Below are 16,724 nucleotides of genomic sequence, written 5' to 3' on the forward strand. Positions count from 1 at the left end.
GATGTGCGTATGCATTCCCTTTGTTTTGTGTCAAGTGTTCTCCCTCCCCACAGGATTAAAAGGAAATAGGTGTATATTACTCTGGCAAGAACTCTGGATAAGAAATGGTGTTCAATAAAGGGCCTATTGGGGATATTGGTCTTGAACTGATTTGAGTGACTGGCACCTGGATCAGACTTGAAATGGCCACATTGGAGAACGCTCAACCACCTATGCACTGGTGTTGGTCGTTGTAAGGTTGCCCTGAAACAGCGATTGATACCCATTGACAAACAAACAATTTCTCAACTGAGAAACTGAAGTAGAATTTTGAATGCAACTGGCAGAAAGTTCCATAAGGAAGGGGAAATACAACTAACACTGTGCCCACCAGGAGTAATACATTTAGGGGAAATACATTTAAGAAGTCCAGATTTGGAAGACCTAAGCTGTCTCTCAGGGGGTGTATGGGCTAAGATGGATGGTCCATGATATAAGGGTCTTGTATGTCAGCAGCAGAATCTTGAAAGTGATACGGGAACAGACAGGTAGCAAATGTAGATGTGCAAAAACAGAAGAACAGATTCTAGGTGCTGCTTTGTGTACCAACTGTAAACGATTGATAGAGCAAGCAGGAAGAAAAAAGGCATTGCGATAATCGAAGTGGGAGATGGGAAAGGACACAATTTAGAGATTTTCTTTAGGTGGAAGAACCCTGCCTTCACCACTGTAGATATCTGTGTGTGTCAAACATAAACCTAGTCTAACTGAACACCTAAGCTTTGAACCACAGAGGAAGCATTTGGAGAACAATTGCTAAAAGAAGAAGCAACACCAGAAAGAGAGTGAAGTTGGGGTTTAGACCTTACCACCACCAACTCAAGTTTTGTTAGCATTTAATTTCAAGAAATTACTTGAAATCCATGCTTGTATATCAGCCATAAATGCAGATAGAACCGCTCCAGTACTAGAATTAATTTCAAAATAAATGTGGGTGTCATCTGCCTAGGAGTGACATTTTAACCCATGCTGCTGTATAACATCTCCCAATGACAGCATATACACGTTAAAAACGAGAGGGCCAAGAGCGGAACCCTGTGGGACTACTTGAGTGGTAGAAGCAGCATAGGGCACATGCTGATGTGGATCTGACAGGTATGAGCTGAACCACTCCATAGCAGTTCCCCTCACATTCACCAGATATTCAATGCGTTCCAAAAGAATCTGATCATCAATAGTGTCAAAGGCAGCCATAATGTCCACCCCACATACCATGTGCGCAGATGGCAATGATATTCTTCACAGTGTATTGAGTAGCAGCTTGTAGTCGCTGACAACATGAATTAATGCTAATGATTTAATTTTACAGTTTATTGAATTGGCTGTTACTGTTTTTTATGTATTAAATTGACTTCTCAACAATAGTAGTATAGTAATTGATTTTATACTTCTCATTTATTGAATTGAGTGTTATTGTCACTGGCAACAGGAATACATGCTATTACCACGGGTTAATGTTTTTTCCAAGTTATTGACAGAGGAAGTAAATACTATGAAATGGTTTACATTTATTAAGTTTGTAATTTATTAAGCTGAAATATTGAGATGGTTAGCAACATAAATAAATGCACTTGAAAAAGGTACTTGAAATTTGGAATCCATTCAGTTTGGTCACAATGGCTCCACTGTGTTAGCATTTGTGTTAGCACCTGCTGCGAGAGAGAGTGGGTGATGAGGCAGTACTTAGAAATATCAAGGCCCACCTCGGCTCCCCGGAAACAAACTGCACTAACCTGTCCACGACAAACAAGGAACTAAGAGCAAAAATAGATGACCTGGAGAATCGTTCAAGACGAGACAACTGGTGTGGCATCCAGAGGGCAAGGAGGAGGGCAATCCAACAGTTTGTGTCTAAGTTCCTCTTGGAAGTCCTTGGTCTGTTGAAGATCGAATAAATGCAGCCATGTATCAAAACATTCTACAAGTACAATGATACCATCTATGTGTGTTTGATCTGTATAATCTAATAGTGATCTGTAGCAGTAGAGCTGTTACTCATTATGAAATTATTGTTCATTGTTTGCCTCATTGTAAGTCATTGCACCCTCTTGAGTTGCTACAATACTTTGTTGCAGTTGTTATTTATTTTAACATCACTTTAATTGAATAAGGCCATGTCTCACAAATACTGCTTCAAAAATATTATTATTGTTATTATTTTAATGACTATGATGAACATCATTTCAGGTAATACTCAATCTATTAATCAACGAAAAATCAAACCTGCAGAGCATTAAGCTGTGGTTAGTTATTTGAATTGAAGTGCTGAATTAATGAGCTTAAAAATAACACTCCATTACATCAACATTTGTGTTTTGGTAGCAAACCCATACTGCTTGCTGTAGGTAGGTTTGTAGAACAATAGATATGCAGTGTTTAAACGAGAATGTGGACTGTTCTTGAAGCTAATTCAATTGTCTTCAGCACTGAAAAATAACTCTGTTATTGTTTCCAAGTACTGAGGTCCCAAGTCACTTACATAGAGTTTAACAGGAAAATGAAAGACTGCAAGCTTCAGTTAATGTACAGCTATTGCCAAAGGTTTTGCACCGCCCTACAGAATTAACTCATTTTGCTTCACTAAGTCAAATTAAACCTGATGAAAAGTGTTACGTTAACATATTGACTTGCATACCGCTTTGTAGTTTTATACTTAATGAAAAACTGACACAATTTGAAAAATGTGACATTTCAAAATCGAACATAAAATACTGTACTACTTTTATGACTTCCTGTAGACTGCAATATCATTTTGTAGTTTATTTGATTACATGATGTTAAATAAAATATCTAAATTGTTATAAATAGTTGTAGTCAAAAGTTTACATACCCCCAATGAAAATTATACGTTTTGCTTTTGTAGATGAGGAAAAAAAAGTTAAGTAGATTTTATTTGCAAAACTCCAAAAGTGCTAATTCAAAAGTAAGACAAGAAAAATGAAATTAATAGCTAGTTGAGGCGCCTTTTGCAATAATAACCTCTTTTAAATGATTTGGATATTTGTAAATGAGCTTTTGGCATTATTCTTTAGTGATTTTTTTTTTTTATTTTTTTTTTTTACCATTCTTCAATGCAGAATTGTTCCAGTTCATTCAAATTTCGAGGACTTGTCTTGTGCACAGCCTTCTTTAACTCCTACCAAAGATTCTCAATTTGATTTAGATCAGGACTTTGCCTTGGCCATTCCAGAACCTTGATTTTATTTTTCAAGCATTCTGAAGTAGATTTTGATGTGTGCTTTGGATTGTTGTTGTGTTAGAACATCCTGTTGCACTTTAAACCAAGTTTTGTAAGGGGGGGGAGGGGGGGGGGGGGGGGGGGGGGATGGGGGGGGGGGGGGGGGGGGGGGGGGGTATGGCTGTGGCATCCATTTTACCATGTATTGGAACAAAATTTCATGTGCCATTACAGGAAAAACTGTCCCAGAAGGATATTACCACCTCCATGCTTTACAGTCAGTATGGTGTTCCTTTCTTTGAATGCTTCACCAGACTTTCTCCAAATGTAGCAACTATCAGTATGACCAAGTAGCTCAATTTTTGTTTCATCACTCCACAAAACTTTTGACCCAGAACATTCAAATGTCATTTTGCAAACTTTAAGTGATTGTCCTTGTGGCTTTTTCCTTGGCCTGTGACCATTGAGACCTTCACCATGCAATATTCGACCTATGGTTGAAATGGACATCACAATTCCACATGTAGCCTATTCACTTTCAATGTCTTTGGCAGTCAATCTCGCATTGTTATTAACCGTCCTTTAAATTCTTGCACTTGTTCTTGGTGAAAGAACCTTCTTTTTTCCAGACCGAGGGAACATGAGTCTTGTACATCTTGATAATAGAAACAGTAGTTACAATTGGGATACTCAAATGCTTGGAAATCTTCTTATGTCTTTCTTCAGCTTTATTACAATAAATCATTTATTGCCTAAGGTCTTCAGATAGCTCTTTACTTTTTCCCCCATATTGACTTATTGGTAATGACAGCAATCATCCAATGCCTAACCCTTTTGTACTCTAAGAATGTTCACCTACAATCCAGCATTTTCTAGACTTTTCTAAAATTAGGCTCTGCATTATCATATTGAAATTTCTAGCACCTTGTAGACAATACTATCATAGCATCAAAGGGTATGAATACTTTTGAATTGGCAGTTCATCATATGGAGTTTTTCAAAAAGAATTGCTGAAATAAAAAATTGTAGACATCTATTTCTTGTAACTTTTTGTTTCCCCATCCACAAAAGCAAAACTTTTGCTACACTAGATTTTTCCTACAATTCTTTGTTTGAGACATTTCCATTGGGGTACACAAACCTTTGACTTCAACCGTATGTGTGTGTGTGTGTGTGTAATGTGTATATATATATATATATATATATATATATATATATATATATATATATATATATATATATATATATATATATGAGAGAGAGAGAGAGAATAAAAACATACTAAAGATAACAACCACTTAGCCTAAGTTAGTCGTTTTTCCCAGCGGCTTCGGTTGCATACACATCGCTGGTAATAGTGCAGGCCGTGGTTGGGTTTGGGTGCGTATTTTTTTTTTTTTAAATCAATGTCGTCCTTCTGGTGTCCTCTGAATGCCTTTTAATTAGTTTGTTTTTTAAACTATTTAAATATAAAGCCATAACAAAACATGTTGCCTTTAATTTTTCTGCACATACTACTACTTTTGTATATGATGTAGAATACATGAGTGTAAACACTTAACCCTAGTACAATACTCTTTCAGATAAACATGTTATGATTTTGAATCTGCGGTTCTTAAGGACAGTATTATTGTCATTTCTCTTTCTTTACAAGTTAAGCACTGACTTTGTACAGTGACACAGATCAACTCCATCTTCTTTCCCGCACCGATTGGCTGCCTGTGTCACAGACTGCAGAGGGAGACGTGGTTGAAACCGATTGGCTGCCTGTGTCACAGACTGCAGAGGGAGGCGTGGTTGAAACCGATTGGCTGCCTGTGTCACAGACTGCAGAGGGAGGCGTGGTTGAAATGTGACACACCTCAAACATTTAGTTTGCAACGAATACTCCCCGACACTATTCGGCCATTACTAATATTAGGAAGAAGACCATATATATATATATATATATATATATACACACACACACACACACACACACACCCCTCATTATATCGGCCCTTGGTATACTGCGGATTCAGATATATCGGGGTCCTGGATTTGGCTCCCCATTTTTACTATCTAACTGCATATGCCTTAGCTGCAATATACATAGGCACTTAGAATTACTGTTTGTTTTATTTTGTACTGCACATCACAAACAACAATATACAAAACAATTAAAAACAAAGCATTAATATCATACTGTTACCATATACACACGTATTGCACAATAACACAAAGCAAATTCAGTATCTATTGCTGACGTGGTTTTTATTTTGGCCAACAAGGTGTTCATGTGTGGCAGCAATGCACTAGCAAAAGCCACAAGGCAGTGACATCAGCTCCCGAGCAACAAGCAAAAGCAATTACCCTCCGCTGTACGAGTTAAAATGGTGTGCTGCTTTTTATATGGAAAATGAGCAAAAGCAGGTTGTGTAGAGGATTTATACTCGACCCTGACGGACCCAGAAAAACAGAAGTGGTTGTACAGTATTTATTTGTTAGCCTATTTGTTTTTCTATGCGTCTCTCGCTATATTGCGGCCCTTGATATACAGCTGATGTATATTGGACCCTGACACCTGCGATATATTGAGTGCGTGGCATGTGTGTGTGTGTATATATAATTTTTTGTTTTACTTAATCAATGTGAAACTTGTTACTGGTGCTGAGCAAGAAGCACCAGTGCTGTATTCATTGGAGCGCTCGCACCAAAATGTCTCCAGCTGCATTTCACTGAACTTGGTTCTGAGGGAGCTGTCTAATGAAATGTCAGTGTGCTCTTCTAACAGCTTTGATGGGACAGAGGGTGGCAGTTTAGCTTCAATATTCTCACTAATGGGGTTTGTAGCCCACAGGTGTGTACTGGCTTATTCTGTTGTTTCCTTTTGAATGCGTCAATTCTTTCACACTGGGCAATAAAATGAGTGCTCTAACCTTGCATAGATTTATTCAGCTTATTCATTTCACTGAATATGTCTGCAAGGTAACCCAGTTTTGCCTGCTACACGTCTTCTTTCAGCACTTTGGCAAGTTTGGGTTTCTTACCAGCTAAGAAAGTAGGTAACTCTTCCTTGAGGTTAAATATATAGGAAATCATTCTGCCTCGATACCTCTGTGGGCATGAGCAAGGAATGGTGCTCTGCGCCCACTTCCTCATAAAGTGCAGCACAACACGTGGAGTGTGTTGCTCTGGATTTAATAAAATTAACAAGTGTTACCGCTGTGTTCAGAACACCGAAGACCTGGTTCAGTATCTTTCGCAGTAGGTGGCTCTCAATGTAAAAGGCAATGTGTCCAAATAGCGTGAGGTGCAACGGCTTTTAATTTTTTGCACAACACCAGAATGCTTTCTGGTCATTGCTACGGCTCCATCAGTGCAGACCCCAATGCAATTAGTCCAGCTGATTTTTGCTGAAGTCATAAATCATCTAACAGTTATTGTCTTGCGCTCCTTGCAAAAGAAAAAAGTCAAAGGCATTATCAACTCCTCAGCAATCTTATGCGATTTCTTTGCTTTAGCAATTTTCTGAGCCACGATGTATGATGACACTGCAAGCTTTTTATCCGCAGTAGTTGTGGATTTCATTACAGCTTTAGTATCAAGCAGTTCCTTAGCCTTTCGCTCAAAAAATGAATGCTGCTTGTTTTATATATTTCACGCTTAGTAATTAAATGTCTCTGTAATTTGGAGGGTTTTGAACATTCTTTGGACAGTACTTGTGCACAAATTATGCACTGCGGTTGAGGAATATCTCCAATTCCAGTACAAATAAAACCGAAATTCAAGTAGCTGTTTATGTATTTCCTTAATTTTGCATGGTTAATAATGGCTTTGTGTTTTTTTTACTCACACCTCCTCGCTGTTCTTCAGCCCTTACGGTTGAACTTGTTGAGGGAAGTTCTGTATCATCATTCTGTGGGTTCTGTTGTTTTGATGCTGATGGTCGATTAATTAAAAAAAATGTATCCATATCTGGTATTTATTGTGCATGTTTACAACGATTTTTCCTCTGCTTTATAATCTGAAATTACACCAGACGAGAACATGTTAATTTCTGCTGAAGCTGATAAGAGTGGCCTACAATGTCCATACCAATCCACTCAAGTCGCAACAACAGGGAGCGGAATCAGAGGAGCCAGGGCCACTTGCCACGGAGCCACCCAACTGGCACTCGGGGCACTGGGAGCAATAATTACATACATCTTGGTATATTCCGGGCCAATAAAATTGGGTGGCCAAGCTTTCCCAGGTCTTGCATCTCCCCAGATGTCCTGCTACCGGGATGCTATGCGCCAACTGCAAAAGCTCAGATCGGACCCTTCTGGGTGCCCACAATTACTGTACTATTTGTCCCGGTCCTGGTAATTTGGCTGCACAGTACAAGAAGGATCGCTTTACCAGAATGTGTGGATAGGTCACACGTCGAGTACTGTCCACTGGTTTCCCATCAAAGGATATTGCATTTCCCCCTGCATATTTTAGAGTGCCAGAATGATGGGGTATGGCAAATGGTCATCTATGGCCACGACTACGTATGCCGTTTTGTTACCGATTTACTCACCTAACTAGCATAGTTGGATACTGTCTGGTTTCGCCATGGACATAGGTGATGCCCACAGTCTGTTATGGTCACCATTGGGTACCAGCTAATAAAGCAGTCCGAATGAGTGTCTGCCAACATCCAGAATCCACTAAAGTGTGCGTCTTCCTTTTGCCTACTTTTACTGAGATCAAATAGGGCCTCTTCCACTGTTTCGCCTGGGTCTTACCGATGAGCTGGATTGGAAAGGTCACATCAGTCCATTTTGCTGCATTCCAGACTGATGTGGTCAATCCACATCAAAAGCAAATAACCTGGGGGGCAGACAGAACATCAGATACAGTAGGTTTGTCCCGCTGCTCAGAAAGCAAGGGGTGAGAGCTTTTTGTTTTAACCCACCTAGGGATAGGCTGTCATAGTCTGTGAAGAGCAAACCCCCAACTAGGGTTTACCTGTCTTCAGTGTAAGGGTCCGAGGGATAGTGCCTGGGCTTTCACTGGTCCGGGTGGGCTGGTAGTCTGCACCCGGTCTGTCACCGTGTGCGTGTCAGGCTTCAGCCATTTCTGGCCGAGGTCCTTTAGGCATTGAGCTACTAGCCGCAGTCTTTCTCCTAGACACATTTCGAGGGATCTGAAGTGTCGGCGGTGAGTTTCGGGGGTAATCTTGAGACAAGCTGCTTTCACCTGGGAGTGATCATCGCTCAGGGTGCGATAAACAGCTTGAGCTTCCACAATTAAAAAGGAAGCCAGTCGTTCTGCCCGTGTGGCTTCTGTCCACCCAGCTACTTGGCCTGTCTGTTCGAAGGTGGTTAGAAACGCCATGGGATCATCTTCAACAGTCATTTTTGCAAGTTTGAGGTTTGACTGGGGTTGAAAACTTCCCACTAGCCAAAAGCTGAAAAAACAGATTTTGCTCCATCTTCAATAGGAGACGTTATAGATTAGAAAAGGTGCAACCAAGTGTATTTACACAGACAAAAATGGTGCACAAAACAAAAAGACATACTTTACTTTAAAACATACTATTTACAAATTGACAGGTCCAGAGAGGAGCGTATATATGTAAATCACTGTATTTTTAAATACCACAGTCCCATGCTTGACCAGTCTTTGGCAACCGAAACACAGGAAACTGCCCTGCTTAGTCTGACAAAGAAACACACAGAAAGGTTAATGCTTTTATCCAGCACCTGCACACTCTTTCTCCTCTGTCCCATACCCGATTACCTGGCTTGGGACCAGGTGTACCTCGTTCCCCTCCACCAGCCTCATAGCAGGCCGACTCCTACAGAATGTTAACCCTGTAGTTGCCAGCGCCTGCCGGATGGACAGGTCCCCCATGTTCCCCCGGCTGGTGGGAGGTGACCTTTTCAGTGCAGGGAATCCATCTACCCTGACATATGCTCCAATGTAGTTGTCTGACATGCATAGTTACCTTGGCAACACAAATCATATGTCATACTCAACAGCAATTGCTGAGAAACTGCACTGTATATTCTATTACTTTAGAGTAATTAACTTCTCGTATTATTCCTGAGGAAATAGCACATCTTGTATGTCAGCAGTGTTAACTTTTAAATATTTTTAAGGTTCAGGTCTAACTTAAGCAGTGATGGGCACCAATATCAATATTTTGATATGATATTGATAATATTTTCCATATTGCAATATTGTGGGATTTAAAAAAAAACAAAAAAACTCTCATAGTCTTACTTTTTATTGCTAATACCGCTAAAATACCAACGCAGTATAATCAAGTTTATTTTCTATTAAGTGTGACAAACCAGGGTTAGTTTGTCACTTACAGGACCTTTAACACTGTCTTGTTATAAAAAGAACAGTATTCAGAACCACAGGTAGGTTTTTAACAGGGCAGGCCTGTATATTTATTTATTTACACAAAACCTAACTCCTCCAAGGAGTGTTTACTAAACGTTTCTCCAAGTTCTAACTACAACTGGACGGCTAAGCCATTTACCAGTACTGAAACCAATACTTTACAAGTATTAAACACGTACCTCATCAGGTCTGAACCACACGGGTCTCTTACTCTTAACACAGACACACACCAAACATTTTGAGCTGCTTAAATACCTGCCTGCTAATTACAGGCAGGTGTACTTAATTAAATGAATAAAACAATTAAACAATGAATCAATTAAACCTGTGGCTGTGCAAAACAGCCACAAACCCACAACACATGTATTTGGCAGGGATAGGAATTAACCCCATCTCTGCCAGCCACCACCAAAACGCATAACCCCAACACTTTACTTACAGTCTCGTAGGCAAAGAAACACCACCCACTATATTATTTAACCATTTATTCCATTAATTGGCATTTCGGTACCAAACGTTATTTGCATGCTGCATTAAGTTTAGCACCATTGGCCATTTGGTGTCATTCCAAATTTTGCATTAATTGATATATGCACCTGTCAGTGTTTTAATTTAATTTTGTCTGCGTGATTATGCTAATGTATTCATTGCCATGGTTTAAATGTGTACTTTCAGTATTAAAAATGAGATGTAAATTTTTAGAGATCAAACAGTATAAAAACGTCAGCATACGCAGAGCTGCTTAAGATTCAGTTACTTCTGGATTGGCTAGAAAATGAACAACCCCAAAGTCTGTGCGCAGTGAAGTAAGGGAATATTTCAGGTTTGAGGTGGTTAATGATGGAATGGTAAAAAAAATAATAAATTATCTTGATTTTATCCATGGGTATTATGAAGCAAAGAACCACAAAGTTAAAGTAATTTAACTACATGGACGTTGGCAATTGGAATTCAGAAGCAGGGATCGGGGATTTTTAAAAGCCACATAAAGATTTTCAGTATCAGAGAATGGCGTTTAAGAACTTTGTGTTGGGATTATAAACTAACATGAAATAAAATAAGAGTTCTTTCCCCCTTGGAGAAATGAGCTGCCTGCTGAGTGTGTTCAGCAGTGTAATAGCAGCGCATTTCACATGAGTGTAATAGCAGCGCATTTCACACGTGTAATAGCAGCGCATTTCACACTGCGTGTAATAGCAGCGCATTTCACACTGAGTGTAATAGCAGCGCATTTCACACTGCGTGTAATAGCAGCGCATTTCACACTGAGTGTAATAGCAGCGCATTTCACACTGCGTGTAATAGCAGCGCATTTCACAGTGTAATAGCAGCGCATTTCACACTGCGTGTAATAGCAGCGCATTTCACACTGAGTGTAATAGCAGCGCATTTCACACTGCGTGTAATAGCAGCGCATTTCACACTGAGTGTAATAGCAGCGCATTTCACACTGCGTGTAATAGCAGCGCATTTCACACTGCGTGTAATAGTAGTTATTTCACACTGTTACAACACTTTTAGCTGAACACACTTGGTAGCAGAATGGTTAAAAGGCTAAATGCTTCATTCATGACAAAGTAACTGTTTAACTTGGTGGTTATTATCACAACCTCTGTGTCAACACATACAGGTGATTATATTGTGACAAAGCCTCTGTGTTGATTATACTGACACAGCTACCACGTCATCAAGTACAGGTGATATATATGGTGTCACAGCCGCTGTTTCAGTGCCTACAGTTGTTTGTATGATAAATGTACATATATCTGTCCCGTGGTGTTTGGATAAAAATATAAAAAATATCCAGATTATTCTGAAAAATGTATTTCTGCAATACAGAAAATGTGTAAACCGGGCTTACTCCGTAGTTTGTTTGTCCCTTTAAAATCAGACCCAGGCACAGAACTTGAATTTTGAGCACGTACGCGGGAAACAAACAAAAGCCTAGCTCTTACGAGCACTTACTACACATACAGAAGGTCCCTGACTGACTTGCAAGATAGGTAAGCTGTTTACCTGCCATAAAACACAAAAACAATACACAACTGCACAAACAAACACTTTGTGGTACTACGTTTGCAAAGCGTGATTACCTTTTGAATACCTTACTTCAATTGCCCTGAAGAGACTGCTTTCTTTAAATACCCTGCACCTTGCTCTAATTGCCAATAATAGCCAGATGCAGGTGATAATTAACAGATAAATACTAATTAAACAAATGAAGGCTTTTCAGTCTGTGACATTCTGGCAGGTGTAGTCCTTTGCTCCCCAGGACTACACTTTCTCACAGTAGATATACAGCAACCGTGAATTAATGTGTTTCTTTTAAACACAGCATGGTGTTATATAACGTGGCGGCCATTTGGAAATAATAAAACTTTATTAAGGTGTCACTGGAGAAAACTCTTAATAATTTTATCACTACTATACAAGGTGTTCTCCTTTGGTGATAAACCACATGAAAGGCTATACAGTGTAAAAGGTAGGCCAATGCACACTTGGAGTCTAGTTCTTTCATGATAGATATTTAAACTAGAACAAAATTGTGCCACACAAAGCAAATATTTTTAAACAAAATAGAAAAATATTACTTTTCTTACATAAGTGATTTGTGTTAATGTACTTTAATTGCATGAGCCTGTTTCTAATCATGTTTTGTTTTCATTTCAACAGAGCTATATCCATGGGAGCAGCCAAGCCCAATTTGTTGCAGAATCTCACATTATACTGCTGTTGAGTATCCTTTTTTTAATACATACATAGATTCTTCACTAAGAATTATGGAATCCATTTTTGGTTAAGTGTCAGGTGAGTTAAACAAAATTTATTTTCTTGATAAATTGGTAAGCAAAAAATACCTATCCAAAAAATGAAAAACTAAATGAAGTTTCTGTAGTAGTACAAAAATGATTGCATGTTTAATATAGGCTAGCAATGTCTGATACAGAAATGTGTTTGGTTGCATCTAAAATTACAATATATATATATATATTTTTTTTAACTTTAATGCGATTAGGGTAAAAAGCAGTAAGACCTTAGTTTAATATATCCTTTACAGGTGCTTCCACATTAAATAATATTTAAATTGTGTATCCAAGTTTTGTTGTTGTAAAAAAAAAAAAAAAAAAAAAAAAAAAAATGATTCAAACAAATCTGATGATTCTTGGTTTAATATGGGGTAATTAAGTGATAATCACTGTAGTCCACAGAAAAGATTAATTTCAAGAGCAGTTTTATCAGTAAGTAGTGGTTTTAGTATAAGTGTTATTAATTGCTTGTGTCATCTCAGCTGTGCTTTATTTGTTGTTCTGTTGTTGACTGTAAACAATGGGAGAGCGGTGTCCGCTTTTGGTATAATCAGTTCTATCACAGAAGGGAGGATGGGTTAATAAAAGAAAGTCTGAGCCAGTATTTCACAGTTTGGGAGTAGAGTAGTTTTGAAATCTATCTGTGGCAAAGCCGATATAAATGTGCTTTGCCTAATTAAAGAATTCTAGCATAGTTTACTTTATTTTCAAATATGCTACCTTTTTTTGGAAAGCCCACTTTTCAGTTTACTTACATCCCAACATGGAGTATAAACTTGCCATTGTGTAAAATTGCCTTCATAAGGTTTGTCACGAGTGAGGTCCCAAAGAATCTAGAATACCTCAGGGTATAACATTTAGTTTGGGGGATTTCTGAATTAATGAAAGACTTTTATTTTAGCGTACATCATTTGGTAGCAATCATGTACTAAATACAAATAGGCTGGGATCTGTCAACATGAAGACTTCTTATCTTGACCCTTTCTTGATCCTGCATAGTAGGGCTTTGCAGAGGATCCATAACTCCTACTTGTACATGCACTCATATTTGGATCGTACTTCTTTGAAATCACTGGAGATGATCAGGGCTTAAACTTAAACAACAAGTATATTTCACACATTTCCATTTAGAAAGTGACACTAGACACTACAATATTAATATAATAATGATTTGAATTGTGAATACCTTTGATCTGATTTTAAAATCTTACTAGTTACTTAGACTCTGGGTTATTAACTGTGAAGTACTAGTGCCTCATCCTTCTTGAATGAACTGACTCTATCCATAGACTTGAGATTGACAGTTATCGCTGCAAATTAGTCACTGCCCGGAGCTGATTTGATGAATTACATTTTAAAACCTGGAAGTACCTTGTTCTTTGATTTGTCAGGTGCCTTTCCACTAAAAAAATGCAAATAGTTCCCACAAGTTTTAATTAAAAGAAACAACAATCATATTACGAAATTGGAGCTTCTTTTTGCTGGTTATGGCAGCTTTAAGGTACAGTATATGTGGATAATATCTGTGAATTTAAATAAATTAGCCCTTCAATTCAGCAAGCAATCCATATAGCCCAAGCTTGTTTTTGTTTCACTTGTTGAAACATGGTCTGTCGGCTGATTTTTTTTAAAACAATATTTTCAATAGAGAATCAAACATAACATAAGTATTATAGCATTTTGACTTGCTTAGTTTTGGTGCTTTGCCTTGCTTTTGGTTGCACTTAGTGCTGCCTCAAAATCTTGATTTACATCTCTCAGCCAGTAGTTTGATTACCAAACACCTGGCAGGGATAAAAATAAGGTGGAAACTGGGCAGGGGGAGGAGGAGGAGGAGGAGGTAAATATAAACCAACCTCTCTGTAAAGAGAGGTTAGTTTAAGTTTATCTGGCTTTATTACTATTGGTAGTTGAAAGTGACCTTAATCCAATTATCTGTTTGACTGTTTGTGATGGTTGGAAAAATGTTCCTGTGAATCAAACAATAAAATGTGCAGGTGAATTTAGAGTTTTGTGACAGACATTTGGCATATATTTGCATTCTGAGCATGTAGTAGAAGCTTTTAGATCAGCACCAGGGAATCAGGAGCTAAGATATACCTTTTTATTATTGTTGACACCCTCTGCTAATTTCTAATGGAAGAGAAAACTCATTACATGTGACAAAATTTCCCCTTCGTCTCCCTGGGATACTCCCACTGTAAATAAATTGAGTAAATAATTAGGTAACATTCTGTGTTGATTCTTAAGCACTGCTGGCAGCCTGAAAATTGTAATTATCATGTACAGATCTCCTTCACTGGGAGCTTGTGAAATTGGCAAAATGATTGGTGCACAAGCTCTTTGAAGAAGTGATGTGCTTAAACTAGCAATATTCACCTCCCAAGTGATTGTTTTTTTAATTGAACTTTTTTACCTTGCTTTTGTAATAATTTGAATTAAATTCCATATTTCTGTTTTAGACCATTCAATGTTTAGCCTGATGAGAATAAATATTGTTTCTTACCTAGTCAGATGACACTGAGTGAACTCCTAGTCTCTGTGTTGCTTGGGCCAGGAGAAAAAAAAAAATCAGATCTCTTTCCCAGAGATCCTAGAAATAGTCCCGCCAGGTGCCAATTAGATGACCCTTCTTTATAAAGCACATTTAGGGTCATTGTCCAGTTTTTCTCCTGCATAGCTTGGGTACGGACTCGAGTATATTTTGCATCAGTCGCTTTGTGGCATTATTTGTTTTGCTTTTCAAACACTATAGGCACATTTTTCTTCTCTTTCCCGTCCCCACTAGCATTGCTAGTTTCCTCCCTGTCTGTCTTTCTTTCCGCACACATGCCCTCAGTGTGTTCTTTGTGTGGTTCTCCCCTTTCCCCGTCCTGTTTTAGTGATTGATGTCTTATGTGTTCAGACATGTCGGGCACGCCAACATTAAGCAGTATTGCTCCTTCACCCCTAGTTTCACAATAAGGCAAAAGCCATGCTGCATCATCAACTTCTTTTGCTCATAAGAGATCAAGAAGTTCTAGAGAACAGCGGACTACACCATGTCTCCCCCAAGGAAAAGAACCACAAAATCGGCACATTCTTGAAGCAGCAGGGGAAACATCAGAAAAAAAACATGGTGGCCATTTCCAGTACTACAACTGAGACGCACCAGACAGCTCCCACACGGGTAATGTTACCACCTATGGCGAAGGATCTGTTTTTTCAGTGGATGCAGGAGTTTGAGAAATCCAGGCAAACCCTACATCCTTAGCCCACAGCTCGGAGTCTAGTACCTGAGATGTCAACATTACGAAGCTCATGGGACAAACGCTTCTTCCTGGCAGAGACTCATAGCACGGAGGGTGATGATGTCATCAACTGTGCTCCCAAAGTTGACACTTCAGTGGAGGCAACTGGTACTGCAACCATAACAAATGCAGAAGTGGTCTTAAGAAGGATATCCTCCTTTCTTAGCGCTAATATCTAGACTAAAGCTGAAAAGGATGACAAAAAAGACTTTGGGGGTTCTCCCCTCCATGAGGCCGTCTGGAGGCCCCTTGAGGTTATTTAGGAGAAACCTACATCTACTGTTAAAGTCCTAACTAGAGTGGACAGATTTTACAGAAAATTGTATCAGAAAATCATAAGGATTCCCTGTTCAAACAGCCTAAGGTAGACACTGTCATGTCTGTCACAAGCAGTACTCCCTCCAGAACATCCGCACCTGACCGGGCAGACAAAATGACAACTTCCTAAGAAGGATTATTCTGCTGCCACTGCCAGCAAGCGTAACAACTATCAAATGCATGCGGTTAAATACCAGCATATACTGTGGGGCCAGCTGCCAGATGGCTATGCAGCTGACAGAAGAATACAAAAATGTAGCTAAGATACAACTACAAGCTGCATGTGACAACATCGGCACTAATGCTAGAGCATTGGCTAATGTTATCTCTGCAAGAAGATGTCTGCAGATGAAATCTTCCTCTCACTGCTGACACGCAGTCCAAGGTGCTTGAGCTTCCTTTTCAGAGTGAGCTGTTGTTCGGCATGGGTCTCAAGGATTCACTGGCAAACATGAAGGAGGCTAGACAGGCAATGCGATCTTGCTCAGCACCGACTAGAGAGTCAGCTTTTAGCAGACCCTGTTCACCAACCAGATCAGTCCTTCTCAGGTGGACAGGGCCGTTTCCAATGTGGCCAGGCTGCCAGGCCACAGGGATCTTTTCGTGGCTATAGCAAAAGAAGAGGTAAACCTACTTCATCCTCCTGACATTCTCCATATATAAGTCCCTCCAACCACTTCTCTGACTGTAGGGGGAAGGATATTGCATTTCTTGAGCTGGCAGAAAATA

The 16,724-nt window shown here is 39.1% G+C and overlaps 1 protein-coding gene across 1 annotated transcript in view; it reads left to right on the forward strand.

The window, feature by feature from the left end:
- The window catches only part of tusc3 (tumor suppressor candidate 3), a 111,264-nt gene that overhangs the window by 68,425 nt on the left and 26,115 nt on the right, over positions 1 to 16,724 (forward strand). The window contains exon 7 of the mRNA XM_041258471.1: positions 12,254 to 12,317. Coding sequence (XP_041114405.1) covers positions 12,254 to 12,317 — 64 coding nt within the window. The remainder of the gene's footprint in view (positions 1 to 12,253; positions 12,318 to 16,724) is intronic.

This window comes from Polyodon spathula, chromosome 1 (assembly GCF_017654505.1).
Source record: "Polyodon spathula isolate WHYD16114869_AA chromosome 1, ASM1765450v1, whole genome shotgun sequence".
NCBI lineage: Eukaryota > Metazoa > Chordata > Actinopteri > Acipenseriformes > Polyodontidae > Polyodon > Polyodon spathula.